The sequence below is a fragment of the Leptonychotes weddellii genome, chromosome 2 (genome assembly GCF_054177405.1).
Source record: "Leptonychotes weddellii isolate Sample4059 chromosome 2, ASM5417740v2, whole genome shotgun sequence".
NCBI classification, from domain to species: Eukaryota; Metazoa; Chordata; class Mammalia; order Carnivora; family Phocidae; genus Leptonychotes; species Leptonychotes weddellii.
This window is the reverse complement of record NC_138370.1, coordinates 63,231,728-63,255,898: the sequence shown is the minus strand read 5'-3', so window position 1 is coordinate 63,255,898 and position 24,171 is coordinate 63,231,728. Positions and strand designations below refer to the sequence as shown.

The window sequence follows — 24,171 nt, the reverse complement described above, 5'->3', positions numbered from 1 at the left end:
ATTTAGATGTGTTATTTAATTTCCAAATTTTGGTGATGAGGTCACTGATATCTTATTTCTTATTGCAATTGATTATAATTTAATTCTACTGTGGTCAGAGTACATATTTTATATGGGTTTAGTATTTTAAAATATATTGAAGCTTATTTTATGCCCCCAAATTTGATCTGTTTTACTAAACATGTCATGTTCATGTGAAAGTGATGTGTATTCTGCCATTTTTGAGTTTACTCTTCTATAAATATTAGTCAAGGTGGATGATAGTGTTCAGATCTTCTATGTCTATGCAGATTTTCTTTGTCTAGTTGTTCTTTCAATTGCTGTGAGATTGGTGGTAATACCTCTAACTATGATTATGGACTTGTGTATTTCTCCCTTTAATTCTGTCAGTGTTTCATTTATTTTGAAACTCTATTATTGGGACCAATATACACAGTTATGATTGTTACATAATCCTGATGAATTGATCCTTTTATCATTATGAAATGTCCCTCTTAGCTCTTGTAATGAAGGTCTGAAACAGATATTAATAAAGCTGCATTGACTTTCTAGGTCACCATCATCTCTTGCTTAGATTATTCTGTTAGCCTCCTAATTGTTCTTCTTGCTGCTATCTTTGTTCACTTATAGTTTAATTCAACACAGCAGGAAAAGAGTGATCTTTAAAAAAAAAAAAGATTTTATTTATTTATTTGACAGAGAGAGAGACAGCAAGAGAGGGAACACAAGCAGGGGTGGTGGGAGAGGGAGAAGCAGGCTTCCCGTGGAGCAGGGAGCCCGATGCGGGGCTCGATCCCAGGACCCTGGGACCATGACCTGAGCCGAAGGCAGACGCTTAACGACTGAGCCACCCAGGTGCCCCAAAAGAGTGATCTTTTTAAAACATAAGTCAGGTCATTTCATTTTTATGTTCAGAACCCTCACGTGGCTTCTTACTTCACTGAAAATAAAACCCAAAGTTCTTATGATGGTCTTTAAAGCCACACATGTTCTTGCCCCTGGCTGTTTCTTGACATTTCCTCTCTTCCCTTGCTCTCCCCTCAAGCCACATGGCCTTCTTGTCTTCGCTTAAAAAGCTGAGCTTCTTCCCACCTTTTCGTCTTTGTATTTACTCTTCCCTCTGCCTAGAAGGCTATACTCCCAAATATTTTTATGACTTACTCCCTCACTTTATTCAGATATTACAAAAATATTAAAACCTCTTCTGAGGTTTTCCCTGTCGCACTGTTTAAAACAGCACATGCATGAACACATGTGCACATATACATGCCCGTTAGCACTTATGACTATGACATGCATATTTATTTGCTTTTTTCCCCCAACTAGAATGTAAGCTCTCTGAGGATAGGGAGTCTTGTCTGTTTTGTTCACCACTGTCTTGTGTGTCTGAAATTGTGCCTGGCACATTTAAGTGCTCAATAAATCAGTTGAACCAGTGAATATATGAATGAGGAATCACCATTCTAGCCAAGTTGCTTTACTTGGAATTTCTAGAGTACACCAGACTCTTTTTCCACTATGCTCCAATTATTCCTTCTGTTTAGAATCTTTCGTTTACTATATCCCAATCTGTTATCCTATAAGATTTAGCTTAAATACTATTGCTGATTAAGTTTTCCCTCTTCCTGCTCACCACATTAAGTGCTTCCCACCATATTAAGTGTTCACCCCACTGTATTATAATTATTATTTTTTGTCTGCAATACACTTTAGGTTTATATAAAGACCTTATTTCTGTTTTTGTTTTATCCCATGTACACTGGAAGATAGTTGAATCACCACCTGTTTTTAGGAGGAAGAAAGTAAGAACTTACCTTAAAATTTGAAAGAGTGATGATTATCTAGATAGCTAGATCTTAGTCTTCCAGGTTGAATTAGAGACCAGATAACTAGTGTCTCTTATTTGCAAGAGGCAGACATTTAACTCCAATAGCCACAAGTAATCTGGGTGTATTGTAAGGATGCAGTAGCAGTGAGGAAAATAGGAATCTCAAAAGAATCCAAGATGCCAAGAACATTCAACGGGAAAAGGAAAATCTCTTCAACAGATGGTGCTGGGAAAACTGGGTTATCCACATGCAAAAGAATGAAATTGGACCCTTATATACAAAGTCAGCTCAAAATGGATCAGAGATCTAAATATGAGACCTAAAACTATAAGACTCTTAGAAGAAAAAACAGGGGAAAACCGTCATGACATTGGATTTGGCAAAGAATTCCTGAATATGATGCCAGAAGCACTGGAAACAAAAGTAAAAATAGACAAATTGAACTACATCAAAACTGAAAACTTCCATGTATCAAAGGACACAATCAACAGAGTAGAAAGGCAACCTATGGAATGGGAGAAAATATTGGCAAACTATATTTCTGACGTGGTTAATATCCAGAATATAGAAAGAACTCCTGTAATTCAGTAATAAAAACACAACCCAATTTAGAAAATGGGCAAAGGACTTCAATAGACATTTCTCCAAAGGTGATATACAGATGGCCAACAGGCATATAAAAAGGTGCTCAATATCACTAATCATCAGAGAAATATAAGTCAAAACCATAGTGAGGTATTACTTCTTACCTGTTAAAATAGTTATTACCAAAAAAACAGTAAATATTGTTGGTGAGTATATGAAGAAATTGGAACCTTTGTGCACAGTTGGTAGGAATATAAAATGGTGCAACCATTATGGAAAACAGCATGCTGTTTCTTCCAAAATTTAAAAATGGAGTTACCATATGATCTAGCAGTCCCACTTCTGAGTATATTTCCAGAAGAAAACAGAATCTTTGAAGAGATATCTGCATACCTGTGTTTATAGAAGCATTATTCACATATAGGTAGCAGCAATCCAAATGTCCATTGTTGGATGAATGGATAAATAAAATGTGGTATATACATACAATGAAATGTTATTTAGCCTTAAAAAGGGAAATTCTGACACATGTTACAACATGGATGAATCTTGAGGACATTATGCTAAGTAAAATAAGCCAGTCACAAAGTCAGAAACTATACAATTCCATTGAAGAGGTATCCAGAATAATCACATTCACAGAAACAGAAAGTAGGATGATGCTTGCCAAGGGCATAGGGGTGGGGGAAAATGGAACGTTGTTGTTTAATGTGTGTGGAGTTCCAGTTTTGTAAGATGAATAAGTTCTGGAGATTGATTATACAACAGTTTGAATATACTTAATACTATTGAACTTTACATTTAGAAATGGTTAGGATGGTAAATTTTATGTTAAGCGTTTTTTACCACAATTTTTAAAAAAGAATCTAAGAGGATTTTCATAAGGTCGTAATTCAGAAAGGAAGAACCAGCCACAGATAACACTGTAAATAAACTTTGACAAGTTGGATTAACACTTGTCAACTAGAGTTTGTGAATTTTTAAGCTGTGACCTGTCATTGACCTAATTCTACTCTTTGCTCTTCTGCTCTCATTTGTCTTTCAGTATGCCAGTTGACTAATTCTCTCAGCATCCCTAATTTACACTTCAAAATGACTCTGATTAGCTCGGAAAATTTCTCTTTCTTCTATTGGGCAATACTTTTCTGACCTGGTCTTCTCTTAGCTTGTGAACTGTGAATCAGCCAGTCTGGTGTCTTTGGTTCAGTTAGTGGGCACTCCTTAATTGGGGACTATGAAAGGGACAGTTTTTCTTAGTAGAGATCACCGAATTTCTGTAAATTTATGCATAAAGTAGTCAGATATCCTCTAAACAAGACATTTCAAGTTCTTTTAAAATAGATACTACTTTAGGGGGCCTGGGTGGCTCAGTCGGTTGAGCATCCAGCTCTTCGTTTTGGCTCAGGTCATGATCTCAGGGTTGTGAGATCAAGCCCGATGTCAGGCTCGGGAGTCTGCTTGTCCCTCTCCCTCTGCTCCTCCCCCACTGCACGCGCAGGCTCTCTTGAGAATGAATGAATGAATGAGTAAATAAACAAATACATACATACATAAATAAAAGATACTACATTAGTAATAAGGAGGATATAGTGGATGCTGTGGTGAGTGGCTCATTTACTTCCTCTGGGACCAAAGCCCTCATTCCAGGAGTATTGCCTCCTGAGGGCTCATAGCTGAGTCTTCCCTGGAATTGCCTCTGCCAAAGACAGTTGCCTTATCCATGGTTATAGCCCCATCCAGGGAATAGCCTGCATCTAATGATCAGGGGTACAGATGTTGGGGTACAAAGGCCTGGTCTCCTTGCCTTAATTTGGACAACTTTAAAGAGCCATCTCAGCTTTAGTGCTCACTCTGGGATTGGCCAAGGTCTATAATGTAACAGTAGCATTGCCGCTCTGTCCAGTCTTACTGGCCTCTACTGAAGTACTTTACTGGAGGACTCTCCGGTAGGTTGTCTGCAGGCAAAATTCTTTTTTTTTTTTAAGATTTTTTTATTTATTTATTTGACAGAGACAGAGACAGCGAGAGCAGGAACACAAGCAGGGGGAGTGGGAGAGGGAGAAGCAGGCTTCCTGCTGAGCTGGGAGCCCGATGTGGGACTCGATCCCAGGACCCTGGGATCATGACCTGAGCCGAAGGCAGTTGCCCAACCAACTGAGCCACCCAGGCGCCCTGCAGGCAAAATTCTAATTAATAAGAGTGCCTTGCACATAACAAGCTTTCACTAAATGTTGGTTAAAACCATTTGTTTATACCAGTGTTTTTCAAAGTGTGGCTTGGAGGTTTTGGAGGACCCCAGGAATATTTCAGGGAGTCTACAAGGCAGAACTGTTTTCAGTAATACTGGTAAGACATTTGCATTGTTTGCATTTTTCATTGTTGTGTCATTTGCCTTGATGGTGCACAAAAATAGGTAAGTAAGAGCACCTGGGTGGCTCAGTCAGTTGAGTCTGCCCTCGACCCAGGTCATGATCTCAGCCCGCATCAGGTTCCTTGCTCGGCGGGGAGTCTGCTACATGACAAAGGTCAGTGGTTGTCTTGAGGAAAAGCACACGTGTGATTCAGTTTAGCTGAACTGTTTTTTTGTTTGTTTTTTTAATATAACACTTTTTTTATTAGGAAAAATGGCAGGCAAACTGTGGCTATATTTAGACTTGGGTATTTGAGAGACATACTTTTGAAAAACCTGTTACTTGAAGTAAAATGACTGACATCATTTCTTGCCAGTGGCCAAATTCAAGTTTTCAAGCAAAAATTAGAATTTTGGAAAATTTATACCCACCAACCTGAGCTTGACGGCTTCCTAGTACTTAAAGACTGTTTTGATAAGATCAGTTATATATAAAAGTAAGAATTTTTATTATTTAAGGAACTGCATCAATATTTGGATGATACGTTTAAGTCACCGAATCAGTGTTTTCTAAATGACCAATGCATGATGTTACCAAATCATGCATATGTAAAAGATGCATTCAAAGTACAGGGTAGACTGGTGGATTTTAATGCGATAGATCATGAAAGAAGTTTATCATTATGGTTTATATTCCACATTTTAGTTACCTTTTAAGAAACGACCACTTGTCAAGTTTTTATATAGTATCAAAAACGGGGGCGCCTGGGTGGCTCAGTCGTTAAGCGTCTGCCTTCGGCCCAGGTCATGATCCCAGGGTCCTGGGATCGAGCCCCGCATCAGGCTCCCGGCTCAGCGGGAAGCCTGCTTCTCCCTCTCCCCCCGCTTGTGTTCCCTCTCTCTCTGTCAAATAAATAAAATCTTTAAAAAAAAAAAAAAAAAAAAAAAAACGTATGTCCACAATTATTTGAAGAGACAGTAGCCACATAAGCCAGGTTTTCTTCATAGACTTGTACCAAAGCAACATATTGCAACAGATTGAGTGTGGGACTAGATAAGAGAGTCCAGCTGTCTTCTCATAAAGGCAGACATTACAGAAATGTGCAAAAATGTGAAACAGTGCTACTGCTGTCACCAACAAGTTTTTGTTGTTTTAAAATACAACTATTTTCATAAAAAGATTTTACCTTAACATATGGTGGGTATACCTTTATTACTTTAAAATGGATTAATAAATACTTTTTAAATTTACACACTTACTTTATAATATAGTAAACACTGATAGATATAACCCACATAAATAAAGGCTTTTTGGGGTACTTGATGATTTTTAAGAATGTAAAGAGGTCCTGAGGCCAAAAAGTTTGAGAATTGCTGGTCTGTAGTGTTAGGAATAAATTAAGTCCTACCTCCATGTACTTGACAGTATCTTCTGTCTCACATACTTAATGATATACACAGTGTATGAAAAATATTATTAGGTATCATTCAATATATTAATAAGACCTTTTTATGTTTCACCGAAGTAGAGACTAGGCCCACAAACCTATTTGCATTAATACTTGCTTTTAGTAGTATGACTTACCCTATTAAAATTCCCTAAATTATAAAAATATAGTGTGATTTTTTTTAAAGGTTCCTGGCCTTGAACCCATCCTTAACCCCTCAAAAACAAAATGAGTAATGCATGAGCTTGGTATGACAACACTATCTTAGTTATTTTAATCTTTTTTTTTTTTTAAAGATTTTATTTATTTATTTGAGAGAGAAAGAATGAGGCACAGAGAGAGCTTGAGAGGGGGAGGGTCAGAGGGAGAAGCAGACTCCCCACTGAGCAGGGAGCCCGATGTGGGACTTGACCCCGGGACTCCAGGATTATGACCTGAGCCGAAGGCAGTCGCTTAACCAACTGAGCCACCCAGGCACCCGTTATTTTAATCTTTAAAAAAAAAATTCTTCCGGAGAAAATCAAAGAACCTCTTAATGCTCTCGGTAGTAGATTCAGGTCTGTAGATTAAACATAGACACACGCACACACACACACACACACATTTTAGTTGTTTGGTTTGGTTTTGGTAATTCTGTGTAATGCAGAATCAGGAGTAGCAGCTAGATTCAGGATTGAACATTAGAACACATATTGTTAGATATCGATTGTGTTCCTAATGAGTCTTTTAGTGTGCACTATTTTTAAAGTGTGTGTGTGTGTGTGTGTGTATAACACTTTTAAAGCCATTACTGGTTTAAAAGGGAGGGGAGCTGGATGGAGATGGGGTACTTGTTCTCTGTGAAAAGTGGAATAGGGGTGCCTGGGTGGCTCAATCTTTGGGCGTCTGCCTTTGGCTCGGGTCGTGGTTCCAGGGTCCTGGGATCGAGCCCCATGTCGGGCTCTGTTCAGCGGGAAGCCTGCTTCTCCCTCTCCCACTCCCCCTGCTTGTGTTCCCTCTCTCGCTGTCTCTCTCTCTCTGTCAAAATAAATAAATAAAATCTTTTTTTTAAAAGTGGAATAGTTGCTATTTACTCTGAAGTTTTTTAATTTTTAAAATTAGGAAAAATAGATAATTTTTAAGATCCTTTACAGGTATAAAATCTTGTTTTAACCCGTAGTCACACATGCTTTTTACAATCACGTACGATTGGAGGAAGGAAAGTTTTTACCAACCAAAATTGATTTTCTATTACTGATTAACTATATTAAGTTTCTGAAAGAAATTTATAGAGAAAATATGGTTATAAAATTAAGGAATGTATTTTTTAAACATTATTGACTTCTTTTTTTAAGATTTTATTTATTTGAGAGAGAGCACGAGCAGAGGGAGAGGGAGAAGCAGACTCCCCGCTAAGCAGGGAGCCCAATGTGGGGCTCAGTCCCAGAACCCTGAGATCATGACCTGAGTCCGAAGGCAGACACTTAGCCAACTGAGCCACCCAGGTGCCCCAAACATTATTTGACTTTTAGAACGGTAAAGCCAGAGTGTAAAACTAGTATAGAGATTTAAAGATTTTTGTTATGGGGTGCCTGGATGGCTCAGTCAGTTAAGCATCTGCCTTCGGCTCAGGTCCTGGGATCGAGCCCCATGTCAGGCTCTTTGCTCAGTGGGGAGTCTCCCCCTCACTCTCCCTCTGTTCTCTCTCTCTCAAATAAATAAATCTTAAAAAAAATAAAAATAAAAATTTTTGTTATATCAGGGAAACTCTTTAGACAAAAGCTGACCTAGAAGCCCATTATGTACAACAGGAAAAGTAGAGCTGCGTAGTGGAATTAATAATCAAGCTTGGCTTTCTGTGATATTTTTTTCAGTTGTAACTGGTAGTCTGTCATTACACTATTTGTGAGGCAAGGATATTGCCCGCTGGGATCTACAAGTAACATTTTTTTTAAACAAGAAATTTAAGTTGACTGCAGTTTTAAATGCCACATGCATTTTTTATTAGATTAGTATCATGTTTATTGTGTGTTAGGTAGGTTGTAATTATTTTTTAAAATGCTATAATAGTGGCTTTTAAGTGCTATAAACATGAATAGTCTTTTGAGTGTTTGCCTTTTATGATTTGGTGTTATTTACAACTGTTTCTTTTCTTCTATTTTTAGGAGTATAGCATGGCTCAAGAATCTCCCAAAAATTCAGCAGCAGAAATTCCAGTGACTAGTAATGGAGAAGTTGATGACTCTCGTGAACATGGCTTTAATAGGGTAAGAATACTTTTCTTTCTCTTAATACAAAGAATCATGATAAGCCCTTAAATGTTGAGATGAAAGTAATAGAGTTTAATATAGGAATATTTTTCTTAGATTGGCTGAAGTGTTAGGAATCTAATGTTACCATGTAGGGATGACTAGGTGGGTCATGTTCGTGAATTGTCAAGATTAAGCTCCCAGCCAGTAAGCATTTAAGCTTTGATGTTATCATCAGTAATTCTGTTGTATGACCAGGAAAAGAGTATAGCTGATGACTTTGGCATATAACTTTATAAAACTATTTAATTTTATTTGTGATAAGAAAAAATATTAACTATAGATTATCCTTTCAAAAATCGGCACTGATTTCTTTTTTATGTGTCCTTAGTACATAATTCCTAAGTAGGCTTCTCCTGACTTTGCTCTTCACTTTCCAAAGTGGCATATTGACTCTGGAAAATGAAACTTGCTGTGCTTTTAATTTTGATTTAACTCTCATTTGAAATTGAAATTTAATTCATTTTAATGGAAACACTATGGGTTTGGAGATAATCTGGGTGCAAATTTCCACTATGCCATTTCTAGCCGTGTAATCTTAGGCAAGTATTTAATCTCTTCTAAATTTTGTTTCTAATCACTATAAATGAGAATCTTACTTTCATGGGGATATTGATATTAAATGAGATAAAGTAAGTAATATGCCTAGGATTGTCCAAAAATGTTAGTGATGATTATTATCCCTGGAGATATTTACATTAAATACCCCTTTTTATGACATTTGATACATGTGTACAACTTTACTTTTTTTTTTTTTTTAAATCAACGTGGGGCTTGAACTCACAACCCTGAGATCAAGACCTGAGCTGATATCAAAGAGTCGGATGCTTAACCAATTGAGCCACCCAGGTGCTGCCCCTGTACAATTTTAACTTTAAAAATATAGTGTTCGTATTTTTGGAAAAGTAATAGTTGAAAGAAACTTGAATTATTTCATAGTCTAAATAAGACTCTTTAGTTCATATGCTTAATAAAATCCTTTATTTTTTTAAATCCTTTATTTTAACATAAGGTGATATTTTAGATCAGGATTTCTTAATCTCGGCACTATGGACATTTTGGGCTGGATAAATTCATTGTTGTAGAGGGCTGATGTCTGCATGTAGGATGGTTAGCAGCATCCCTGGCCTGTTCTGCTAGATGCCAGATGACCCCGAGGGTTGAAGAGAAACAAGTTTTAGATAGATTGTTTTAGTTGATTTTAGTAAATTCCATTGAATTTCACTTATTTTTGCCTTAGCAGTTTTTTAGAAGCAATGAATGTGTCTTCAAACCTGAGGTTTATTTTAGTTGCAAGTGTTTTAACTTGGTTTCTAAGCCCCTGTGGCCTACTATAGAGTGACTCACAGAAGGAAGAGACCTTAAATTCTGAACACACAAGAAATTTTCATTTCAGGTTTAGTCTTTCTTGTGTTTGAAAGTACTAAGACACACCTGCATAATAATCTAATTCAAGTTACCATCATTAGACTCTAGCAATTACTTTATAAACTTCTGTTAATTCAAATAACTCATTATACCAAGATTTTAGTTAATGATTGCTTCGTTTTACTTTTGCTTAACAGCTCCTTTTGCAAACTTATTCTGCAAATATATTTTTTTAAGATTTTATTTATTAGAGAGAGAGAGAGCATGAACGGGGGGTGGGGGCGAAAGGGAGAAGATTTAAATAATAAGAACTTTTATTTGCCTTTGAGTGGCACTGAAAAAAGTTTTTATCCTTTCAAATTTTAACTTTAGAATCGAATCTTATTTGAGTGAAATGAATTAAACCATAACATTATCTATATAAGCTCTTTGCTTATGTGGTCAAAGCCAGCTGACTTGCTGCTTTGTAAATTACTCATTGGTTAATGTCAAATCCTCTTTTTGGACATTCCCCTGCAGTGCTATTTCACTTCTTTTGGATGGTAAGAGAAGGAAAAAAGATGTTCCCCTGGAGGTCTCCTTTTATTGGATGTGAACTTTACCTGTGGGCAAGGTTTCTTAAGAAGCAGTAATCTAGGGGCGCCTTGGTGGCTCAGTTGTTAAGCGTCTGCCTTCGGCTCAGGTCATGATCCCAGGGTCCTGGGATCGAGCCCCGAATCAGGCTCCCTGCTCAGCGGGAAGCCTGCTTCTCCCTCTCCCACTCCCCCTGCTTGTGTTCCCTCTCTCGCTGTGTCTCTCTCTGTCAAATAAATAAATAAAATCTTAAAAAAAAAAAAAAAAGCAGTGATCTACTTCAAGTAGTACACCCCACTTCACCTCCCTGAAGAAATTCAACATCATAAAACTTGTTTCTGTTTGTACCTGCTCTTATTAAAAATATATTCATCACGAGAGCCTCTTACATATTTAATATCCTTGAATTAAAATAAAATTGGCTGTGTGATCCCTTTCACTGTGAGTGAAAACAGTATTTCAAAAGCATCTTTCGACCATTTTGAATAAATTATACTCAAGATCTTGTAGGCATATTTACCTCAGTTTTGTCATACTTTCCATCCTTTATTTTCCTGAGCAATAAAAGGAAAATTGCATTTAACCTCAGTTCTATGTTCATATTTTAATATTGATAAAAGTTCATATGGAAAAATAAGTGAAAATGTATTACTTAGCATTAGACTGTATTTTATAGACTAGTAAAGATGTCTCATGTAAAACTTGATCATAACTAGAGTTTTCTGAGATATTTTACTTATATACATCTCCCTTTTATACCTGTTTGTTGTTTAAAATCATTTGATGGCTTTTATTTAAAGCGTACTGCATAATGCACTTTAAAAAATGTAAAGTCTTGTATAAAACTAGGATGGTAGCTTATCAAGTTGTCGTATCTTGACTGGCCAGTTGGTGTCACTGTGGCACAGGCAGTGAAATTGTAAATGTTTCTGTCCTGGTTTTTGTGTCTCATTGCAGATGTTTCATTCTTCATTTGGTTTCCCCTCTTAGTCTTGTCTTACAGGAGGCCCTGGTTAGATGCTAACTCAACATTCACATTCTAATAGAGATTGTAATGAAAGAGCTTGTCCTAAAAATCCCCTGGTAACAGCTTAACATATGTTAATATTTTGAGGCTTGTTATTCTTTTTCTTAAGATAAGGGACAACTATATAGAGAGACGGTAGAATACTAGTCTTAATATTATCAGAGTTTTTTACAGCAAAAAATATTTTTTTCTAAAAAATTCTTGTTTTTTAAAGATCAGTAAAGTTTAATCTTAGAAGGATGCAAATTATTCTTTGACTTATAAACCGTATATTATTTTTACTTTTTCTCTTAAAGTGCTGGTCAAAATATTAGATTAAAAACATTTGCAATTTGTGACATGAATTAAAGAGAAGAAGCAAATATGAGCTCCACGAAGTTGAAACTTCTTGTTAATTAAGTTATACTTGGCAGATTTAGTGAAATTATCTTAGTAGATAGAGTTAAAACAAAATTTTTTCTGTGGTAATCCCCAAACTAAAACCCATAATTTAGTTTTTTCCACCTGTGGACCTTTTCTCTGGAAAAATGTACATATACACAAAACTACCAAATTTTGCATTCAGTTTTAGGGAGTTTAGGACGCCCTCCACCCTGCCTGTGGATCCTTAGTTTCCTGGGTCTTAAAATCTGGTCTACAAGTTTTGAGTTAAATCACAGGATTTTAGTTTAGTAGGAGTACTTTACAGATCCCTGAATCCCACTACTTTATTTTACAGTTGAGGAAAAGGACCCTTGAGGTTGTGATGAAGTTACCCTTATAACTGGCTGTACCAAAGGCTTATGTGACTTGATTATAAGTAAGGTGAGGGCAAAAATGTTTCCATTCATTCATTACCTTATCTGCAGTGCTGCCACATAAGAGATAATCCAGGCTTTCATTAAATGTTTCGTGAATAAATGAGTGAATGAAAACACATGTTAAAGCTGGAACTAAAAACACGTTTCTAGACTTCTGTGGAACAACATGAAGATGTACTGTACTCTCAGACTTGATAAATCCATCTTGTGTCTTTAATTTCCCAGCATGCATCATCGTTGTTGTTGTTGTTGTTATTGAAATTTTGTATACGTGGCCTTTGTTGTTATTGTTCTAAGGCTTTTATTGAACTAAGTAGTTTCTCCATTCCCCTGTACTTATCAGTCTGGATAATAAACTCTAGCAGTCTGAAGAAGATTGGGGAAGGAACATAAGAATAGAAATGGTCAGAACACTTGTTTTGGACATATTTCCTCCCCTCACCTCAGTGTTGTAACTGCCCATTTATTTATCTGCTTTTCCCAAGAGATTGAAATCAACTTAAGGGCAGAAACAGTGTACACACAGCACAGTTATGATTTCATAGTAGTTGCTCAATAAAGGAATGAATTCCAGTATAAGGACTTAAAAAATTTAACATGTTTTCTACTTCAGCCATCCTGTCCTCGAGTTTGAATATCATGTGATAACAGTTTGTCTCCTTACTACATGTTATTCCATATCACATTTCTGCATTACTCACATCTGGAAAGTTTAGTAGCTCCATCAATGGCAACATTGATTTGATGCACACTTTTTCCAAAGGCCAGTTTTTACCAGTTGTATATCATGTATATTGTGAACCCTTTTGGAGGTATGGCAAATGTTTTTCAAGGATTGTCTAACCCATGCAAATCTAGATTCATTTTAATATTTACTTTTCAAATAAAGACTATATTCTTAGTACTCTTACCACAAATTATGTTTTTAAATATATGTGTTTACTACATATACATCTTTTAAATTAACTTTGGATTGGAATTTCTATTGAAAAGTGTGAATAAATATAATTTTTAATGAGGGGCTGAAGCCTTATCTATCTTAATTACAAGATATTGTGCCTATAAAATAGATGGTAGATTCTGCCTTTATTTATAAGCAAACTCTATCATGAATACGTTTTTTGATTTCTAGTAGCAATTGTTTTGAATGTAGATACATACAAATGTTCCCACAGTGATAAGTCTTTGAATTCAGCATTCCCTTGATGGAGGTTGGCACGTGATTTCATTCTTATCAAATTTCAGTACTATTTAAAGTTTAGACTAAGAGGGCATGGGGAGGGGGTGAGGCCAAGAGGGTAGGCAGAAAACTATCAAAAGATAGTGATTCTGTAAGTTCTTGTTAAATGTTTGTTGACTGAATGAGAGGGGAGGAGGGAGAGAGAGAGGAGACTGAGATTGTGTGTGTGTGTGTGTGTGTGTGTGTGTGTGTTGATAAAATGGAGAAAATAGATGAGTCAGGAGATTTGCTAATTTGATCAAATGGAATAACAGATACAGGAGGTTGTGACCAAAAAGTGAGTTATTGGACTTAAAATTCCAGAAGTATTGCTTCCTGAGTGATGACAAGGTCCCAAATAGTGGCCATGGGAATTTCCGGTGGCTTAAGTAGAATGCGGCATGAAAGATGAAAGGAATTAAAGATGAAGCGGTTAATGAAATCTGAGACGAAAGTATAGGTTGGATTGTCTAGTGTATCTTTTATCTGCCCTCACACTTTTTTTGGCCCATTGTCCAACTACAAATTACCAAACCTGTATCAAACTACCAACTCTGGGCTTCCTACAAGTATACTCAGGAGAAAAAAAAAAATCATACACACAATAACAGACTGTTATTACTACCACCCATCATTCTGTATCAACATAGGTAGGCAAGCTCATGCGATAGATTTTATTTCATTTTAAGTAACTTATTTCACAGTTTGTATTAAAAAAAAAAAAAGGCAGGGGCGCCTGGGTGGCTCAGTCGTTAAACGTCTGCCTTCGGCTCAGGTCATGATCCCAGGGTCCGGGGATCGAGCCCCGCATCGGGCTCCCCGCTCAGCCGGGAGCCTGCTTCTCCCTCTCCCACTCCCCCTGCTTGTGTTCCTCTCTCGCTGTGTCTCTCTCTGTCAAATAAATACATAAAATCTTTAAAAAAAAAAAAAAAAAGCAAGCAACAGACTACATACCGTGCCATTATAGGCTATGTTTTTGATGAGCTATTAAAACTCAGCTTGGACCTTATATATCAGTTTGGAAAGAATTGCAAACTGAACATAGAATCATTTCATTCCCTGAAAGTGTGCCCAAGGGCATGCAAAAGGTTGGGAACACCCAGAATAATGGTAAGAGTTGGGGATAGAGCAGAAGACCTGGATGTGCCAAAGCCCTCAATAAATATTTGAGATGGACTAGAAAGAAGGTAGATGACCATGTTAAGGTGGGGAAAAGGGCAGTGAGGCAAAGTGGCCCACAAGGAAATGTGGGATGGGAGTCAGTAATGTACAGGTATGCAAAAACAGTTCTCTACAACAGAGTTCCTTAAAATGTAGACAAAGGATTAGCTGAATCAGCATCACCTGGCTTATTTGTTTGAAATTCTGGCTCCTTGGCTTCATATTCCAACTTAATGAGATCACAGTGGACAGCTGAGAAGAATCTGAATTTTAGTAGGTTCTCAGGTGGTTCTTACCCAAACTAAAGTTTGAGAACTGGTAGTTTAGAAGTATCAGTGGAGAACTGAGAAAATGCTGACCCTGCCTTTTATTCCCTTGATAAGCAGAATGTTGGAGAATAATCATCTTTGACTTGAGGTAATTGTGGAGAGGTAGCGAGGCCACTACGAGGAGGTTAGGATGTTGCGATAGTTTACAGTAGGATTGGGGATGTGGAGATCTGTTTGAATAATAGCTTTGCTTCTGGCAGATATTCCTTCTAGGCAGCTGTTAAAACAGCAAAGGGGATTTAAAAAAAAAAGATTTTATTCATTTATTTGAGAGAGATCATGGTGGGGGAAGGAGCAAGGAGGGAGAAGGGAGGAGCAGACTCCCTGCTGAGCGCAGAGCCCCGTTGTGGGGTTCAGTCCCAGACCCTGGGGTCATGACCAGAGCTGAAGGCGGACGCTTAACCCACTGAGCCACTCAGGTGCCCCAACAAAGGGGATTTTAAATTACCAAAATTCATAGAACATTTAACAGAAACTTTTCAATTTGTTTCTTTAAAAATTATGTAAATGTTTTGGATGGTTTTATCCATTTTGAGGAATGTTTAAATTGAGAAAATTGCTAGCAAATCAAGTATTAGTATTATATCTACTAGATGCTAGGAATGAAAACTAAAGGGGAACAAGATAGATAAGCAACCTGGTCTTAGCTTTTATAGTAGGCGGAAAGAGAGAATATAGAAATTAATTAATTTACAAATTTTAATATCATCTGAAAAGTAATATGCTAGGCCAAGTATAGCATGGTCTGAGAACTGGTAGGAAGAGTATGGAAAGATTACCTGAGGAATTGATGAGCAAGCTGAATCTCAAGAATGAGCTGGCCAAATGAAGAAGGGTGAGGGATGTTCCCATCAGAGGCAACTATAAGGAGCTGAAAAAGGTGTAAGACTATAGAATTGAAAATTTTCTGTTGTTGGAGTGGCGAATGTGGGGGCAGATAGTGAGAAATGAGGCTAGAGAGATTAAGTAGGGACCAGAGCCTGCAAAACCTTAAAATCATGTTGAGGAGTTTGGGATTTTATCTAAAAGGCAAAGGGGACTAAATGATGTAAAAATGGGAGGTCTCAATCAGATTCACGTTTTAGAAAGTTCTCCCTGTGGGGCACCTAGGTGGCTCAGTTGGTTAAGCATCTGCCTTCAACTCAGGCCATGTTCCCAGGGTCCTGGGATCTGAGCCCCACATCAGGCTCCCTGCCCAGAGGGGAATCTGCTTCTCCCTTTCCCTCTGCTGCTCCACCTGCTTGTGCTCGCTCTCGGTGTGTCAAATAAATTAAAAAAAACTAAAAAAAGTTTTCTCTGCCTACAGTTTGAAGAATGAATTTAAGGGGTGACAAGACTAGAGACACAGGAGATGGATCAGATTTCCAAGGGAAGTGGGGAAGTGAGACTTCAGACTTTTCTCTTGTAGAGAACCTAGAACCAGTAAAGAACAGCAGACCATTTTAGAAGATGGAGATAAGAGGAAAACAGGGAGAACATAGTGTAAGGGAACTGAGGGACAAGAGAGTTCGTGTGATTTATAGGGTACTTGGAGAATCCTTAACAGATTGTTGCTGGTTACAGGACACACTTTGAGAATCACTCCTTTGTTTAAAATTTCTCCTCTCACCCTACATAAAGGGAAGTATTAATTAATAAATCTCTAGTTCTGCTTATCTGTTGTGGTGTTATGCATCTTATTAAGGATGCTTAACACATCCTTAATAAGATGCATAACAAAATTGGCTAAACATTTTGTGTTATTTGCCGGTTTTGCACTAACTAGTTCAAAAGTAGATTACTGTGCAAAATTATAAATTCTAAAGGTATGTTTTTAGCCTCATTCCTGTTCTTACTTCCATGAAAATCTGCAAAATGAAGGCATTTTGGTTGAAAATTAGCACCCCTTCGGGCGCCTGGGTGGCTCAGCCGTTGGGAGTCTGCCTTCGGCTCAGGTCATGATCCCAGGGCCCTGGGATCGAGCCCCGCATCGGGCTCCCTGCTTGGCGGGAAGCCTGCTTCTCCCTCTCCCACTCCCCCTGCTTGTGTTCCCTCTCTCGCTGTGTCTCTCTCTGTCAAATAAATAAAATCTTAAAAAAAAAAATAAATAAAATCTTTAAAAAAAAAATTAGCACCCCTTCACAGCTTTATGGAAGCTGTTACTACAAATATTATTTTGTGTCCTCTCAAAAGGACTTAAAACGTACATGAAACTTTTTTACCAAAAGCATTATATTTATTGTTTTAGCTTGTTTGAAAATTTGTTTTTAAAATACTAAATGCTGAGTATATTAACCTAATGCTTTAATAGAAAGTTAACTTTAGGATTATTCCATTTTATTGTATAACTGTTAAGCATGACTTTGCTAAGTCCTAAACTTTGAATTGAATGTCAGTGACATAAAAATGCAAATTAGGGATTTTATGTTGTTGGGTATAGTGGGCTCATTGTTGCTGAAATACATTCTAGAAACCATACGGGTAAATGCAGTAGCAGATATTTTAAAAGTTACTAAGCTAGGCACAGCCTTATAACTGAGACACTTTAAAAAATAAATTAAGGATCATATAAAGGCACATTTTTGTGAGTTATGAGGCTAAATTATATTAACTTAGAGAATATGTATTTTACAAAAAAACGAAAACAGTCAACAAGCTCATACAATACAGAATGTTACCTCACAAGTCCTACGTTCCTCTCACATAACCCCATATCACTTTGTGTTACACTCAGTTGCTAGACAGCTGTCAAATGATAATTCTGTTCAGAATCTGAATGGACCCATTTGTACCACTTTTGGTTAGGTCCTTCTGTTAGTGACAGTTTAGGCATAGAAAGGCCTTAGTGCCTGTCAGATTTCACAGCTGTTTTACATAAAGGTTTTTTTTCTGGAAGAACTTTTGTTTGTTGAGTAAAAGACCCCTAGGAGATCATTGGGAGGAGCCTGAGTGAGATGTAATATCCTCAGAAAACTAGTTGTTTCTTCTAGAGGCCATGCATGAGAAGATGGAAGGCATCCCTGTAACTTCTTGAAAACTTAGATAATCAGAGATATCCGTCATGTTTACTGTGTAATCTCTTACCAGCTACTACTACTGTATCTCTTTTCTCGGAATTTACACAGTACTTTGTGACAGGACAGATGATTCAAATGAGTAATGTTCTTTTCAGAGAAGTTCCAAGAACACAGCAAACACAACTGCCCTGGACCTGTATGCCATTTTTATTTTGTTTGCATGTGCTTTTTTTTTTTTTTTTTTAAGATTTTATTTATTTATTTGACAGAGCACAAGTAGGCAGAGGGACAGGGAGAAGCAGACTCCCAGCTGAGCAAGGAGCCTGATGTGGGACTCGATCCCAGGATCCTAGGATCATAACATGAGCCGAAGGCAGGCACTTAACTGACTGAGGCACCCAGGCACCCACATGTGCTTTTTTATTCCTCAGATTTTGAGGGGTGTCTTTGATACTTATTTTCTTAGAGAGAGCTAAAAAGTTATCAAGACTTTGAGCAAGGCAACATTCAAGGAAACCATTCTAAAAATAGGTTGACCTTAATGACCAAACTTGCAAAGTTTAAAAAATGTCTTGGTAGTTTGACAGTATTTATTTTGTAAGTGATATATTTGTCTTTCAGGGAGAAAAGATGATCTGGTTTTAATGTAAATATGAATCAAAGGATCATTAATATTTAAAACTAGAAACCACTGATTTACTATATTAAAAAATAAACTGGAAAGGTAAAGATCATTTATTCCGTGAAATGAACAGACTCAGAGATTTGGTTTAAAAAGAGGAATTAAATAAAGCTGAGTGTAATGATTTTTCTTTTTAATTCTAAATTTAGAGGAAAAGGATTTTGTCCTGTGACAAGAGATTTTAAGTGACATTAGGAAATAAATGAAAAGGGATGAAAGAGTTAATTTCTTTTGTACTATTAGGAAATTACAAGTTGAGAATGTATTTGCATTAGTGTTTAAACTTCAGCAGATTCTGAAATAATGTTTTTTAAAAGGCATTTCTTTGACTCTCTTAGAAAACGTAGGGACTAAAATAAATTCTAAGTCTCTAATAAATTGCTTATAGCTTTTTACATTTACTATACATTCAGTTCATATTGTTTCTTAAAGCCTAGTCCTAACCGTATTGCTAGTTAGTAACTAAATGACACATTTTTGTGTCCCGTTTTTTCATCTGTAGAACAGTACCGTGATAGTACCACTTAGCATTATTGTCAAGATTAAAGAGAGACTATACAAGCAGTTCTTGTTTTGTATAGATTCAATATGCATTAACTTCATTTACCACAGTTTAATTAAATGATGCCAGTCTCCCAACAACACATCTCAGATTTAAGTCTCCATGGTATATTAACTGTATTTGAATAAAGGACAAACTTCACTGCTAGCACTGGAGTCCATAAATCATCACTATGTGAATAACAGGTGAATCATGATTATCGACTAATCATGTCACTTCTTTCAAAGTCTCTTGGTGATTGGTCATTGCCATACCTGTTATTCAGTTCATACAGACAGCAAACCATGTAGTAGTATTACCTTCTTGTCTCTTGGTCATAAACCCATGTGACATTTTCCAAAAGTGGATGATCAAAAGGGAATGGGTGAATAAAGATGGAAGTCCAGCAAAGAAATGAAAAATGATAACACAGGAAAAAGTGAAATTCATATCAAGCCTAGATGGAGTTTTGGAAGAAATAGCTGACTGTAGGGATGTTGATTGACACTGCCACTGTTGGAGAGACTCTAGATTTGATCCGGAAGAACTTAGTGAAGTCTCACTGATTAACATAAACAAGGAAAGAGCTTTAACATTGTGACAAGAATTTTTGAAGGTTGCGGAATAATCAATATTTCCTATAAATCACTTTGCACGGTTTCAGCTTGCTTGATCATTTTTACAGTGCTACATTGTAATGCCAAGTGAGGACTGCCTATACGTACGTTAAAGTGCTTAGAACAATTCCTAGCACTTAGTAAGTGTTCAAGTAATGTTTTTCACTGTAATTATTAGCAATAGCATTAATTAGTTGTAACAATGATTGTAGTACGGGAGAGGGATGCCTAACATTAAGTGAGTGCCTAAAAATATGTATGGGGTGCTTTGCCTATATTAATTATCTCACCTGATTTTCATAGATTTCATAGAACTCTGAGGTAATTTTTAGCCTATTTTTACAGCTGAACAAACAGGGACTTCTTTAAGAAAGTTTTTAAGTACTTGTCCAGGATCACATAGCCCCTAACTAGGAAAGCTGGTATTCCAATAAGGTATGTCTGAATTATCTTTCCAGGTCTTTCATGTTTCTAGTAATAGTTGGTTCTTGGTGAGACTATGACAATCTTTAAAAAGTGATTTAAGAGTCTTTGCTATTGGGGCGCCTGGGTGGCTCAGTCGTTAAGCGTCTGTCTGCCTTCGGCTCTGGGATCGAGCCCCACATCGGGCTCCCTGCTTAGCAGGAAGCCTCCTTCTCCCTCTCCCACTCCCCCTGCTTGTGTTCCCTGTCTCGCTGTGTCTCTCCGTCAAATAAATAAATAAAATCTTAAAAAAAAAAAAAAAAGTCTTTGCTATTGATAAGCATCTTTAAAATATGCCATAAAAATTCAAAAGATAATTCCATGGGGAATTCTAATTGGGATGAAGAAAACAAGAATAAATCTTTGCAGCTTACTTGTATTTATTATTGTGTTACTGTGCTGTTATTTTATGTTTATTTTTTTTGTTTGTCCCCATAATGATTAGCAATAAGACTTTTAAAATTAAAAAAAATTGTAATAGCTTTGCTTGGATAACATATTGGAATAGGTACCTTTTTTTAAGGCCAATTCAAAGAGATGTCCCTGGTAGAACTAATGTTAATTCGTTTTCTGTTTTGGGGTAGACCTGTCACCTCCATTGATAGTTTCTTATATATATAGCAGTTTCTTTTGGTTTTGCTAATGAAAAACTCTGGATGCTGAGTATGCATAGGTTTTACCACTATTTTTTAATGTTTTTATTAAATATTAGATGTAAAAGAATGTTGGCACAAAATGTATAAGATAAAAAGAACAACAATACAAATGAAAGGCATCAAGATTGGAAAGGAAAAGATAAAACTATTTTTATTTGCAATGTGGTCTTGTATATAGAAACTCCTAAGGAATACACACACACACACACAATTTCAAATTATTAGAACTGATAAGTTCAGCAAAGTTGTGAGGTACAAGAGCATTATTGCAAAGTCCAATTTATTTTTAAGGAATAAATAATGCAAAAACAAAATTTTTAAAATTTCAGTACTCAGGAATATGTGCAAGACTTGTACACTGAAAGCTATAGAACATTGTTGAAAAAAGTTAAAGATCTAAGTCAGTGGAAGGACATCACATGTTTATGGATCAGAAGACTTAATTCATTAAAGTGGCAGTGCTCCCCAGATTAATCATATTCAACATAATCTCTATCAAATCCTGTTTTTTTGTAGAAATTGACAAACTGGTCATATGTAAAATCAAGAGATCCAGAATAGCCAAAAAAGTCTTGTAAAAGATGAACATAGGGCTCACTGATTTTAAAACTTACAACAAAGCTGCGGTAATCAAACAGTATGGTACTCACATAAGGAGGACATAGGCTAGTGGAGCAGAATTGAGAGTACAGAAGTAGACCCTTACATTTGTGGTCAGTTGAATTTCACCAAGGGCGGCAGGAGTTTTCAATAAGGAAAGGATAGTCTTTAAGAAAGGGTGCTGGGACAACTGGATATCCATATGCAAATAATGAAGTTGGATGCAGACCTCACACATACTAAAAAATTAACTCAAGGGGTGCCTGGCTGTCTCAGTCAGTGGATCATGCAACTCTTGATCTTGGGTTTGTGAGTTTGAACCTCACGTTGGGTGTAGAGGTAGCTTAAAAATAAAATCTTTAAAAAAATTAACTCAAAATGAATCAAAGATTTAAATATAAGAGCTACAAATATAAAATTCTTAGAACAAAAAACAGGTATAAATCTTCATGACTTTGGATTACGCACTTTCGTTTCTTAGATACAACACCAAAAGCATAAGCAACAAAAGAAAAGAGATAAATTGGACTTAATCAAAATTTAAAACTTGTATGCTTCAAAGAACACCATGAAGAAAGTCAAAAGGCAGCTCACAGAATGGGAAAAAATATTTGCAGATCATACATCTGTAAGGGAATTATGGCATAAAGCTCACATGGCTCACTCCCTCACACTGCTTCCAGGAATCTGCCCACCTAAAGTAGCGCTGGTTGCCTGTCACTCTGTATCTCTCTTACCCTGCCTTAAAAACAAACAAACAAACAAACTTACTACTTGTTACTTACAGCACTTATTACTGCCGTACATTTATTTGTTTACTACCAGGCTCCTTCACCTTCCTCCCCCCAGGTGAGTCTGATTGGGGCAGAGACTAGTTCCTACACTGCTCTATCTGTAGCTAGAGCAGTAGCTGTCGTTGGTGTTCATTAAATGTTGGGACAATGAATGAGTAAATCCTTTAAGTTCCAGAGCTCAAGCAGTACTTTCTCTTTTCCTATTTGGTTCTCATAGATTTAGTCCCTATTCTGAATTCCTCTGATACCTATTGCCTTTACTTTGGCAACAAGTTCAACTTTGACATTAATATTTGTATATCTTGTCTATCCGGTGAGGCAAGGACTGTACCTTACCTTTTTCTTCGCCTAGAAAGTCTAGGATACAGCAGGAGTCAGCAAAAACTCATTAAATTTAAAAATAAACCAAGTTAATCTGTATGGTGTTGAATCACAAGTCCTTTCAACAAATTCATTTATTCATTTGACGAATATTTAGTGAACATCTATATCTCAGGCACTATTTCAGGTGCTAAACATATAGCAGTAAACAAAATGGGCAACATCCCTGCTTTCATGAAGCTTACAATATAGAGAGAGAAGAGATAAAAATAAACACAAATACTAAGTGATACCTGCTATGAGAAGAATAAAACAGTAAGCAGAATAGGGAGTTCCAGTGTGACGTTGTGAGAGTTCTATTTTAATTTCGTTTAGTTTTTTACTATTTTATTTTTTAAAGATTTATTTATTTTAGAGAGAGTTGGGGGGGTGGGGCAGACAGAGAGAATTTCAAGCAGACTCTGCTGAGCACGGAGCCTGATGCAGGGCTCAATCCCATGACCGAGATCGCGACCTGAGCCGAAACCAAGAGTTGGACGCTTAACTGAGCCACCCAGGTTCTCTGAGAGTTGCTATTTTAATCGTTGTTGGGGGAAAGCCTCTCTGACTAAAGGAGCAAGCCCTGTAGATGTCTGGTAGGAAAGCTTTGGGGGTGGGGGGAACAGGAAGTACAAGGCTCTTCAACAAAGATTCTTGTGTTTGAAGTAACTGTGTGGCTGTAAGGCTGAGGCTGGTAGGAGATGAAGTCAAATCATGTAATGCCTTGAGAACATTTAACAGTCTTGGTTTTCTTCAAGTGAGATGGGAGGCTATTGGAGAGTTTTTGCATGCGGGATAATTTTGGTTGATGTGTGGATTTAGAGGTGTGTGTCTTGGGTAGAAGCAGGGAGACCAATTAAAAGGTTCTTGGAGTAATCCAGTTGAAATATGATGCTAGCTTATTAGACCAGAGTGGTAGCAGTGGAAGTGGTGAGAATTGGTTTGATCCTGGATATATTTTGAGAGTAAATCTGATAGAATCTGCTAATGGTTTGGATGTGGACATAAGAGAGAATCAAACATAATTCCTAAGATTTGGGCTAAGATTTTGGTAATAGAGATGCTGTTAACTGAAAGGAGTGAAAATATAGGTGGTATTATTTTGTTTTGTCTGTTGGGGGTTGGGGATTTACTGTGGAATCAGTCAGTTTCTGACACATTAAGTTTGAGATGCGTATTTAATACCCAAGTCGAAATAACAAGTATGTAATCAGATATATTGGAGTTAAAGAGGGAGGCCCAGGTAAGACACCTAAATTTGGAAGTTGTCAATGTATAGATGGTTTTTAAAGCCAGAAGAATCAATTAGATCACCCAAGAAGTGGCTATAGGAGAAAAAGTCCTCTGACTGAACCCTGGGGCACTCCAGAATTTGGAGGTTGGGGAAATGAGGAGGAATCAGCAAAGGAGACAGTGGAATATAACAGATGATGTAAGAGGAAAGTCAAGAGTGTCTGAAGTTAGCTGGGGGGGGGGGGGGGGGGGT

The 24,171-nt window shown here is 37.0% G+C and overlaps 1 protein-coding gene and 1 long non-coding RNA gene across 9 annotated transcripts in view; both read left to right on the top strand.

Moving 5' to 3' along the window:
* Positions 1-24,171, top strand: part of ARFIP1 (ARF interacting protein 1) — a 120,244-nt gene that overhangs the window by 29,771 nt on the left and 66,302 nt on the right. For all 8 annotated transcript variants that reach the window (XM_081811762.1, XM_006727245.3, XM_031026275.2 and 5 more), the window contains one exon: positions 8,357-8,458. In XM_081811762.1, the coding sequence (XP_081667888.1) occupies positions 8,357-8,458 (102 nt within the window). The remainder of the gene's footprint in view (positions 1-8,356; positions 8,459-24,171) is intronic.
* On the top strand, positions 692-4,807 carry LOC145720088 (uncharacterized). Its single transcript, XR_014142805.1, has 2 exons — positions 692-4,375; positions 4,593-4,807. It is a non-coding gene; the product is annotated as an uncharacterized LOC145720088 (long non-coding RNA).